Source organism: Ambystoma mexicanum, chromosome 14 (genome assembly GCF_040938575.1).
Source record: "Ambystoma mexicanum isolate Mex_15411 chromosome 14, UKY_AmexF1_1, whole genome shotgun sequence".
NCBI classification, from domain to species: Eukaryota; Metazoa; Chordata; class Amphibia; order Caudata; family Ambystomatidae; genus Ambystoma; species Ambystoma mexicanum.
Window position 1 is genome coordinate 560,422,920 of NC_090940.1, and position 12,008 is coordinate 560,434,927.

General features: G+C 43.7%; 1 protein-coding gene across 1 annotated transcript in view; it reads left to right on the top strand.

Annotated features, from left to right (window-relative positions):
- The window catches only part of SPTLC2 (serine palmitoyltransferase long chain base subunit 2), a 475,564-nt gene that overhangs the window by 114,038 nt on the left and 349,518 nt on the right, over positions 1–12,008 (top strand). The window contains exon 5 of the mRNA XM_069637917.1: positions 2,802–2,950. Within this exon, the coding sequence (XP_069494018.1) occupies positions 2,802–2,950 (149 nt within the window). The remainder of the gene's footprint in view (positions 1–2,801; positions 2,951–12,008) is intronic.

Genomic DNA, 12,008 nt, shown 5'->3' on the forward strand with positions numbered 1-12,008 from the left:
TATTCGTAGTAATTGCTGATATTACTTTGTTTGGGGTTTTTGATATGCCTGTGGTTTGTATTTCCCCTAAGTGGTTGTCAAATTTGTCTGAATCTCTCTGCATTGGATAATTATAATATTCCTTTACCTGTTCATTCCATATCCCTTAAATGTTGCTCGTAATGTCTGTCATCTTGTAGTCATTCCTGTTTGTGTCATTCTGCAGCTTCAGGCAAATTACCGTCTGCATCTCCCTCGCTGTCCGTGCAGGGGGAATCGCTGCTGCTCCTTTTTTTTTTTTTCTTTTTTTTTCATTCCGTTCGTTTGGAAAAATCTTTTCTCATGTCGCATTGGCCTTGCATTTTGCTTTACTATGCTGTGCTTGTCTGACAGATCCTGACTATCCCGTTTCCCGCTAGGGTATGACTATGGCAAACTTGTGATACAGTCTACTGTGAATATTAGAATAAAATTGTTCTGATAGAAGTGTTGCTAAGTCTTTAAAGTTACTTTCCTATTGGCCTTCAGGTTGTAGACACTTTACGTTTCCCCTCAATTTCTGCTCGTCCCAAAGAGGACAGTCTTCTTAATGATGAAGCTGTCCTTTTTGCCGAAGGTAGTCTACAAGTTCCACTTGCTGCAAATATTCCGCTTTTGTGCATCTGTTCAAAATGAAAAGATTCCAGAATGAACCCAAAATTGGCCTTTAAATTCTACTTTTCAATGGCTAATGAGTACCTCATTGATGACTAGCTTTTTGTAGGGTTCTCAGACCAGGACACCTCTCAAAACTATTTCCAGATGGACCATTCTGTGCATCAAAATTTGCGGCCAGGGCGATCACCGAAGGGCTACAGGCTCCTACCAGAGGGTAGGCAGCTATTTCAGTCTTGCAGAAGGGCAATTTACTAGAGATTTCCAGACTGCCATGCAGGAGCTCTTCACATCTTTACTAAGCAATTATACTTGGATGCCTGGTTACTGAAGATGCTAAGGTTGAAAGTCCAGTCCAGCCAAACAGTTTTTCCTTTAAAAGTACACCTTACTGCCTCCTTACTGCATTGTGGTATGTCCTTGGAAGTCTTGCAAAGATGAGAATTCTATCGGGGGGGGTGGGGGGGGTGGATGTATTGGAACAGAAAATAACCACAGGTAGGTAGTGTTTATTCTGATGGATTCCTTGCACCATTTCTTCCTTGCCCTCCCAAGCCAACAGCTAATGTAGCAGATTACACCGTTCTTCAGTTATGGCTCAAGACAATGGCGATCTTTCATGCTTGGTGAGGTTCAGGGCATTCAATCTGTTGGCACATGACCCAAATGTTACTTTGTGGTCAGAGTGACCTGGAGGGAGGGAGTACTTGTTAAAAATGGGAAAGTGTAATGAACTGTGTTGGGGAATTATTTGTGTGATTTTATTTCCGCTTATGTTGATGAAGATTTGCAACATGGCACCTGTCAAACTTTACCCTGGGCAAACCCATAATGAGGACAGCATTGTTCTTTCCTTGCTATCTTTAGTTCATTTCAGAAAATACCCCAACCATAGAGTGCAGGAGTTTAGTGTACAGTAGAAGAGGGGATATGGGTGGTTGAGGGGGAGGGGGGTTGTAAATGAAGTGCCTCTTTTTCATTGAAAATGTACAATTGTGGTTGATTTAAATATATAATATGCATATGAATACCAATGAAGATCACACAGTGTAGGAAAAGTGACTTGTAACCGCAGTGCTTCATCATGGGTAATTTTCAGTGAACCCATGAATGTCACTCTCCACTGCAATGAGGGATCAGAACTGGACATCAGAAACGATAATAGAGAATCACTCTCGCATTGCGTAAAAGAGAATAAGGCCAACTGACTGTACCAATGAATGTTGGGCGATGGCGATACCTTGCACCCGCAAATTTAGTGTCACTTTCTTGATATCATTCCTTCTTGATTATTTTCCTGATTTTTCATTACTGGATCATCTCATAGGGAGGACTGCGGTTTAGAAGATGCTGTTGTACATTTTGGTGAAATTGTAGAAAATCATAATCGGTTAGCCAGTATTTGTTATATTAAATAGGAAATGTCTTTCAGTTTGAGAAGAGTTCTAGGATTTTGCATATATGCAGGGATATTAAATATTCTTGAATTTAATGGAAGTGCCCGAGATGGAGAGTGAAGAGTACAAGGAAAGATTTGCATCCCCTCAATTTTTCAAGTAAAAAGCCAAAAGTCTTGGACAAACCCTCATATCTCAGTTCGGTGAGCTTTTGCTTTTTTCAGCAAGCTTCAAACCTCCTCACATTTCCTACACCGTTGCATATCTGATGCATGCAGGACCTGCTATTAACATAGCCAAGTTGGTTAATCCAGTGACCTCATAAATCTGCTTTTCCTGCAAGGTACACATTCAATCCTCGCTGAACTAATGCTACCTTTTTTTTTCCAAGGCCAATGGAATCGTGAAAACGTACTAGAGTAAGACTGATACCCCAATGCATGTTTAGTGCAGTACTAATGAATATTTTTAAGGGGACAGCCTCCTGGTGAAAATTCTCACCCCCACCATCACCCTCAGGGTGTTGCTAAACAAACACATCCATTTAATGTAACTACATTACATGTCCCATGGATTTAAATTGCTCTCGTGCCACTACTCAATATTAGGATTTTAGGCTGTGATCTTTCACCGCTTGCTAGTCTTGGTGGCTCTGCAGTCACATGGTGAGTGTTCTAGCTGTGCGAGTTTGTTTATAGTAGAGCACAATTCATTACTTGATGCTCATGATGACTTTCCTTTAGTAATTGTTTGTGTTCTCTTGAAATATAGGTACTCAGGGAAGGTAGTTAAGGATGTAATGAACATGGGATCCTACAACTACCTGGGCTTTGCAAAGAACACTGGCGTTTGTACTGCAGCATCCTCCAGAATTCTGTCGAAATATGGCTCCGGTGTCTGCAGCACCAGGCAAGAAATGGGTAAGTGTGTTGTGACCCGAATGGACAATTGAGGTCCTCCAAAGCACTGGGGTTAATCTGTAAGATCATAAGACTTGCCTCTTGGACATTTCATTGTCAAAATATGTCTGACGTCCACGGCCGGGTGTGGCTTAGTGGATTCATGCATCCACTACAAGGGCCTGTGCTTGACCTCACTGTCACAAGTTCAAATCCCGGCAAGACCACTCAGTCCTTAATCCTTCCGAGATCAATAAAATGAGTACCATGAAGTTGTTTAACAAAAAACATCTGGTATTTGTCAATTGTGCCAAGATGCCCCTCAGGTGTCGAGCGTGAGTATGTGGCCGTGATCCATGGCCATAGTCAAAGGGAGTCCAGTTTTCAAACACCCGTACCTTGATACATGTCTGGAAGGTAATAGTCACCTGCTGGGTCCTGATACTAATCCTAGTTTATATTGGAGCTATGTCTGGACTCTGAAGAGCCATACTTCCCAGGTACTGAATTCGAAGGAAGGTCACACAGGACATCTTCAGTAGTACTGGCTCTTTGCGCCCATTAATGAGGCCCAAGTAGTTGCATCTTCGGCTTTGTCCGATCAATATTGAGACATGACATCCACATTGAGAGAAGAGATCTAGACTGGGGAGGAGAGGGTAGAGGATGGATGTCTCGTTAAGAGGCTTTCCTTTGCAAGGGTGTGGTACCCTTCTGTTTTCTGACATATTTATTTCAACATAAATGATGGGGATTTCATTCCCATAAAGCTGTTGTCCACACTTCCACTCAATCCCCCCTGCTCCCCCCTGCCCCCTGCAAGGTACCAATGGTAGATTTTTATTAGGTGTTTGGTAGGAGAGGGGAGAGGCAGATTAATAATATAATTGTCACAAGAACAGGTGGGGGTCTGTTTACTAACTAATCAATTGTCCAGTAAATGTGTTAATTTCTTTTGAGTGATCTTATCATCTAGTGGATGAATTGAAGGTTTCCTCTATTTGTTTAAAATGCAGAGATTCAAGTGGGGAGATCAGAGCAGTGATGAGTCTAAAAGTCAGAGATGTAGGGTACTCCATGAAGGGCACTGGAGATGCCTGGTGGATCATTCTGGCTCAGACCTCAAGAATCTCGATTATGACGTCAAGTTGGTGGAGAGAAAACAGCAGTGCATCAACCAGGACACCCTGGACCTGGTGTAGACGTTTGGTAGCTAGCCACGGGTACAGGATGCAGAAAGGCTTGCAGCTAGGAGGTTTGTCAAAGGAGTGGTGATCACCCTGCGGTGAGGGACTGAGTTTTGTTGATTGTCCTAAGGATTTATTTTCCTTTTGTTGTGGTCTGTTTTTGTGCATGGTCTATAAAAAATATATACTTTTCTGGATCGTGTCATTTGAGTATCCATTAAACCTTTCATGGCTGATCCTGTTGCAAGTGTAAAAGGATTATCGCCAAGGGTTATTTGGTAAAACATTCATTCATGCCCTCATTCTTAGACTTGTAAATCATAATGTTGTTGCATTAAGAGCTACACCTTCTTTCCATTTTTTCTGTCTTGCTATTTATGAAGGGTTTCTTGCTTTCAGTTCTCCACAGATTAATGATAAAACCAGCTGTCAATAAGTTTCAATGACCTGGCAGCTTGCTAGCGTTATTAGCCTTCCTCATGACTTTCCAGTGACATCTACACCCACCATGGAATCAGCGGACTGGACCTATGTAATTTCCCATTTGTATTTTGGTCTTCTTAATTTTCCCATTTCAAAATATCACTCCATGAATGTATGTACTAATGCTTTATTTTTATTTTTTTGCCACATTCAATTATTGGGCAGAAGCAGTGGATTCATTTGATTTCTGCTTTCATCTGGTGTTAATTATACCTCCAGTTTTTTATATATATTTCACAATACAATGTTTTTTCCTGATTAATTTTTGTAGCTATTTTCGAAGTCCAATTGCCAGCATATTTTTTTTCCAACCCTGTGATGAAGCTAGGTTTAAAAACAAAATTGGAAATATGAATGTACAATTTATCAAAACGCACGCATCGAAAAATGAAACTGATAAACTTCCAAAGCATCTGTCTTGGACCGTTAACTGAATGCTGCAAAAAAGAAATGTATTGTTTCAGGCGTTCCAGGTGTTATGTAAATAAGCTGGGAAACTAAAGTCAAAAATTAGAAACGATTTGGAATGTACACAGGTCAAGTCCTGTGATGGCATCTTCAGTATGGGTGTCACCAGAAATATGAAATGCTAAGGGAAGACTAAACATTTGAAAAAATAGCTTGTTTCAAAACGTGTTGCCGCAGTTTAATAATGCATCTTTGTTGAATGGTAAAATAAAATCTTTAAATTAATGAGCCATATCAGTTGCATCATAAGCAATTTATGTTATGGTACAGTTCTTTTATACTGCCCCAGTCACCACTGTAGTATTAACTGATTTTATAATTGTGTGTTTCTTACATAGTACTCCAGCGGGTGTTTGGTTCAGAGCAAGCTTTCTAAAGGTGTTACATATGAACAGACCAACGTATTCCGCAGTCCAATGTATTCATATAATATGAGGTTTTAGAGTTGGTTTGGTAATCTGTTTACCTTAAAGTTAACAGGGATCCCTCTTGTCTGTTGGTGGGACCTCCTGATGGGCATTCAAGAGCAGCATATGAACGGCTTCTGGAGCCTATGATTTTACATATGGGGATATCTTGACTGGATACATTCCCTGTAACACTCTACCTGATTATGACCATTGTGATGACAATTTAGCCTAGTGGATTAACACAAGTGTGCATTTGTGTTTTTTGGATGGTATTTTCATAGTTATGTTGTAAACATTTGTGCGTTAAACCCTTTGCTGTGATGGTGCTGCCTTTTTTGCATCCCATCCTTCTTTTCTTTTCCTATACTGTTACCTTTTTTACTTGTAGACTTTCCTTCCATGTTTATTTAACTAGAATGTGAAATTGGTATCCATAGCCATCACCTTTTCAAATCGCTATTGCATGAATCACATTTGTGATTCTAAGCAGCCTTTCTCCTGTGGCGCCTGTCACCCCCACAATCCCCCCTTGGCATGTGGCTTCTGTAATTGCTTTGGATTCTTGGTGCACTATGACCTTGAGTACTCAGTTTGCCAGTATTCAGCATTTTTGTATCGAACTACACTATGGGTGGTGTAATGTTGCAGAAGTAAGAGTCTGACACAGAGATGGCATATTGGTTGATGCAATCTTTTATTTACAATACCAAAAGGAAAGGAAAAGACTATCTTGCCCCATTTACTATGAGGGGTTGTTCTACCTCAATAATAAAAACCAAGGACCCAGCCAATATATCCATAAAGTAAATGACCATCCTGCGTCTAAACCTATTTCCATCCATACAATTTCAACTAACTAATAAAAAACTGGATTGTTTATTCACCCAGAAGGAGACCTCTCTTACTCTGGATGTAGACTCCAAAACGCAGTTCTCGTGCAAAGAACATATGGTTAAGTACATATTGCTTGTATGTTCAAACCAACACAGAAAAACACTGTTCCTGAAACTCCTGGGAGGAACCTCTTCCTTGAATCTTGCTCCCACTGGTGAACATAATACAGTTCCTCCAATCTTCTGGAGGATTCCCTTTCCTCTGTTTGTCTAAACAAAATGCACCTTTCAAGTCTTTTCAGGTCTGGTTCACTAACCTGCCATACCTGACCATAGGCTTCCTCAACGGTAGGGTAAGCTGCCAGACTTGACTTCACAATTCCATGTGCATCTCAGACCCTGTTGCTCTGCTTTTGTTGGGCTTTCCTTCCCTCATTTACTTAGTGTCCACTTGGACAGACCTGATATACTCTCCTGCCAGGCCCTATCCCACATCGGTGTCTTCCTAATGTGTTTATCAACTTGAGTACTTTTTGTTATTCCTCTCTGATCTTTGAGATGCGTTCTTTTCACTCTGTGAAATGCAGCTTTCATCCCCTTGTGCTCCCCGGATGTAATGTATTTACGTAGTTTAGAAAGTTTGTAACAAATAATGCCTCTTGTATCCCCTGTTTGTGTGGTGTGATCACATCATGAAGTGGACACAGACAACTGAATTCAAAGTTTGGTCTATAAACTTTTATTCAACAAATAATGGTTGGTATAAGGCTTAACTTGCCCTATGCCAAAATGGCCTTTCCCTTCCTAAAATTAAACTAAGGATAGTCTGTTAGGAAGTCCAAAGTAAAAATCGGTCGTTTTCCAAAACCTATGCATGTCCTTGCATCTATTTGTATACAATGTGCATGGATGTCTGTGTCAGAATAACAGTTCTGAGCTTCTTCCAGCACTTGGTTTATCTAGGACTCTCTTCTGCAGGGTTCACAACAGTTCACAATTCAATGGGGTTCCTGTGCCCAAGCTTTCAAGCCTTCAACTTCTTCAAAACACAACTCCTGGGGATATGTCCCAGCTCTTCTGGTTTGGTTACCTTTCACCAATTTCACAACTTATATTTCTTTATTTTCAGTTCACACAACAGTTCCTTTAGTTTCAATGACAAGATTCTATGCTAGAATTCTAAATGGCTTTTCCATAGGTAGGTGTACTCGGTATAGGCGCAGTTGTCGGAGCCCACGGTCCACCCATTACAGGTCACGCAACTGACACCTTATTTGCCTCTTTTCCATTGTATGCACGTAGCCACTGTTTCAGCTCTACAGTGGTGCTTGGTTTACTTTCAGTTCACATCTTCATGCTTTCCCATTGCTTATTTTGCCACTGTTGGTGCAGTTTCATATGCTTCTATGGCTCTTGCAAATGCTGCTTCTCTCAAATTACACAGTTCCTTTATATCATGTGATTACACAAAACTGCTTTCATTTAGACTGAACAGTAAAATTGGAAGGCCAGTCCAACGCGCAATCCCTTAATGATTATGTTTTGATAGTAGATCAGAGATTTCATAAGAAGTCCCAAAACAGGTAGTACAGTGTAGCAGTCATAGTCTTTAATTCGACCATTCCAAAAAGAAACACAGAAACAGCCGACACGTGTTTCGGCCTCCCGGTCGTTCTCGAGGCGTCTGAAATAATAACTGGGGTTCTAGTGTGGATGGGGATAGAGCCCCATGATTGCGTTCGGAATTGGCCATTCTAAGGCATACTATTGACCAGTTGATTTTGACTATGTGAATGCGTGTCCAAGCTTTTTTGGATTCGTTTTAGGGTTTATAGTCAGTGCACGCTCATGAGATTTTCAAGAATTCTTCTTTTGCATTGGAATCGCCTGCATATTAATTGTTGGACGCATGGTTTCATCAAACTAGAATATATATATATAATGCAAAGAGTTAACCCTATCCGTACAAAACCACATCTTTACTAATAATACATCAGAATGGAAACCGCAGTGATAATTTCAGATGCCTTGAGAATGACCCGGGAGGTCGAAACACGTGTCAGCTGTTTGTGTTTCTTTTTGGAATGGTCTAATTAAAGACTGACTGTTATACAGTACTACCTGTTTTGGGACTTTTTATGAAATCATTGATCTACTATCAACAAATAATCATTAAGGGATTGCGCGTTGGACTTGCCTTCCAATTTTACTGTTCAGCTTACTTTTCTGGTACTGCTAGGGGGTCCCAGTGGAAGTGAACAGACGCCGCAGACCCTCCAAATTTATATACCATTTTTGTAATTTTCTTTTATTTCTTGGCAGTATTAAATAGCACACTGTCCCCACAACGACCCTTAAATGACGATTTTATTCTGCTTTCATTTAGATCAGTGTTCAAAGGTGTTTGCTTTTCATTTGAATCTGCAGTCATAACTGTTTTCACAGGTGTAACCTGCTCGCCAACTGCCAGTGTCCTTCTGCCTAGGTTGACTCACCAGTCTGCTAATGGTGCTCGAGTGAGGCTTCCGGCTACCCTGAGCGCTCTGTCTCTCTTCCCCCCCCCCCTCTCTGTAGAGCCTTGTTCAGTCTCCTCAGCAGTTCTGTGGCTTTGCTCCAGCCCCTGATACTTTTCTCGCAGCTCGGGCCTCACTAAGAAGCTTTGCCTGGTCACGTCGGCTCCCTTTTCGCAGTCTGCAGCCGCCCTCCAGGTTTCTTCAGTCTTGCTTTCTGCTGCGTACACTCTGCATCGTACTGGGGTTATCAGTCTGCCACGCCGCCTTGCAGGAGAGGTCTGCGCTCTTCCAGCAGTACGTAGATCTGCTTCCACAGATGATGCCATTTTCCCATTTCTTCCTGCTTTTAAACCTCATGCCAGGCTGATGGTCCAAAAAGAATTAGACCGCTCGGTGCTGGCTTCAGAGTTTCACATTGCTTTCATTTGCCGCCTCCTCGTCCCAGTACCAAACTGGTGTGTGTCTCCATAAAACAAGGATGTATAGTTCTGGTTTCTCTTCCTCGTCCAGTTCCTAATTGATGTCTGTGGGGGTATATTTTGCTGGGCACATTGGTAAGGACTGGTAATAGCCTATAAAGGCTTGTGGGATGGCAGTCCTTATGAAAGGGAAATGGGCGGGGGGGGGGAAATAGTGTCTCACCCAAGGGTGTCTCGCCTTCATTCCCCCAAGTCTCCTCCACCCAGGGAATCCTCCATCGCATATCCACACCCAAGGGTCAGATCCGGTAGCTTGGGTCTTTCCCTGGCCACCTGGGAGGAGGATCTGTTTGGGAAAGAACTGAGGACGCCCTCAGATTCCTCAGTGGGTTTTCAGCTTCTCCCACTCCCTCAATGCTCTAACGGTCTGACCCTTTCCCTACCTTTGGGAATTCTCGGGCGGTCTCCAGTCTATTTGAGTGGCGGAGCGGAGCGTCTCTGCTGGTGCCGCTCTGAATGGGTGTCCATCACAAATAACCATGCTGACTCTTAAGAAAAATCAAAGGGTGTTTATTTGAAAACTTGATGGTCAGAATGGCTGCTTCTGTACTTGATTCTTTAAGGTCTGGGGATGACTGGCGCTAGGGCCGTCCCTTTCCGCTCTCAACTTCCCCAGCCCTGGGACCCACTTCCCAGCCCCAGACTTCCCTTATGGCTGTTGGTCACTACAGATCGGTAACATTGTCTGTCTTTCTTCTTCTCTACACTTTAGGTGTTAGCCCTAAAGTGATCGCTACCTGACTCCCTAGGGAACTTCTAGCGTTCCCTCTCCTAATATTGGTTAGTCTCTGGGAATAGGAGATAGTGCTTTCTTCCAACCAGCGTCAGGCACACTCCTTTCACAACCTCTCACACTTGACCCTTTCCTGTACTGACCTTTTAATCGATTCTCCTCTGATCATGTTACTGTCCCTCCAATCTCTCACTCCACCTTTCTGCCTCCACCCTTCAATCTTAATTCCTTTCCCACTCCTATTCGTTACTACTGCTTGTATTTACAACTATCCCTCTACATTGGTTCCTTTTCCCCTTACTCTCACTCTACTTCCCCACCTCTTACTATCCCCCTTGTTATAGTTTCTATCTTCAATAATGCCAATAGCCCCTCCTACTCTTCCACTCATTATCACCCTTCCCGCTCTACTACTGTTCCTATTGCCCTACTACCACAACCTCTCTACTACCTTTACTGCTCCAAGATGCTCAGGGTACGGTGCCCTGCACACCGCTCTGACTTTTACAGAACCTGGGATATGGTATCTCGCTCACCCTCTACTAGCGCCTGTTCAACCCTCTGGGACCTCCAGGGATATGGTGCACTGATCACCCTTCTACCACTGTCATTTGCTTGCTCCTCCCACCGCCTACTACCTATTTACTCCCAACTACTACTACTGCTACTTCCGCTCCTACTACTATCCCACTCCGCCCCTACTCCTACTCTGCCTCTAATACTCGCTCTCTCACACACACACACTCCACAGACCTCCTTCGTAACAATGGCCTATGCACTCCAGTCGCTCTTGCCTCCTCTGGTCTCTTGGATGTCGTCCTGCGTCTCCTTTCCTCACCCAACTAACCCACACTCGCACACACGTCCTTAAATACCCAATCCCAGGATTGGCCACTCACCCTGTCCAATCTCTTATCTGGCTCAAGGGGCAGTGGCAGGGCGAGTGTTTAGGCAGGCTTCAAAAAGGGCTTGTACCCCCCGCCCCCTTTCTGAAAGCATCTCTGGCAAGGAAAGTGAAAGAGTTTCTCAGGAACTCGAGTCCCTGTTCCGTAAGGCCTTCAATCTTAATATCTCTGAGCTGGTGGGAGCCTCATTAATAAGGCCTCTTTTCCCAAATGGTATTTAGATTTCTGGACACTTTGTTCCACTGCTTTTTCGTGTGGCTGGTGTTAGGCTGTCGGCTGTGTGCTGCAAGGAAGTGTGAACTATGTCTGCATGGTGGCTTCCCTCTGCTGTCTCCCGCTACGGTTTTTCCCTGTCAGTGTTTGGGATCATCATAGGTAAGGTGGGAATGGGAGGGGGGTCTGTGCACACTCGCAAGCACTGGGGAATGTTTGAGGTGGTCTCCCTTCCTTCCCTGACACGGCTTGTAAGCAGGCCTTGACGTACCACGCTCCGCGTCCTTCTCCTGGCTGCTCCGCAGCTCTGGATTCACCCTCACGTCTCTGGCTGCGTGGGCCTTCCTTTTTGCTCTGCTTCTGCCAGTTTTTCGCCGGTCTTTCTGCTTTCCTTCCTGCCGCCGGCCAGGCTCTCCTCGCCTAGACCTCTTGGGTCGCCACAACTCTCTGCATCCCGGCTCTCAGCCTTTGGGTCCCCTGCCACGGGATGAACGTCTCGTTTCGTGTTCCTGCAGGGCTGGTTCGTCAGACCATTGAGTCCTCCTTTCCTTTTTATCACCCGTGCTGCCTCTTGACCGCTGTGCCGCATGCATTGCTTCTTCGGTGGGCTTGCGCCTCCTTAGTCAATCATCTACGTCTCAGTATTCTTTTGCATCAAGCTTGGAAAGTTTCCCTGTTCCTCTTCCTAGTCTTGTCAAGGATACCCTCTACTAACATATAGTGGTATGGGGAACCTGAGGGACCGGAATGGGGGATGATGCGAGTGGTGACACCAAAGGGTTAAATGTATAAATTGTTCTCCCAGGGCCATCGTCACCAGTACCATGAAGGAGTACCCTCCCCTTGAGATCTACC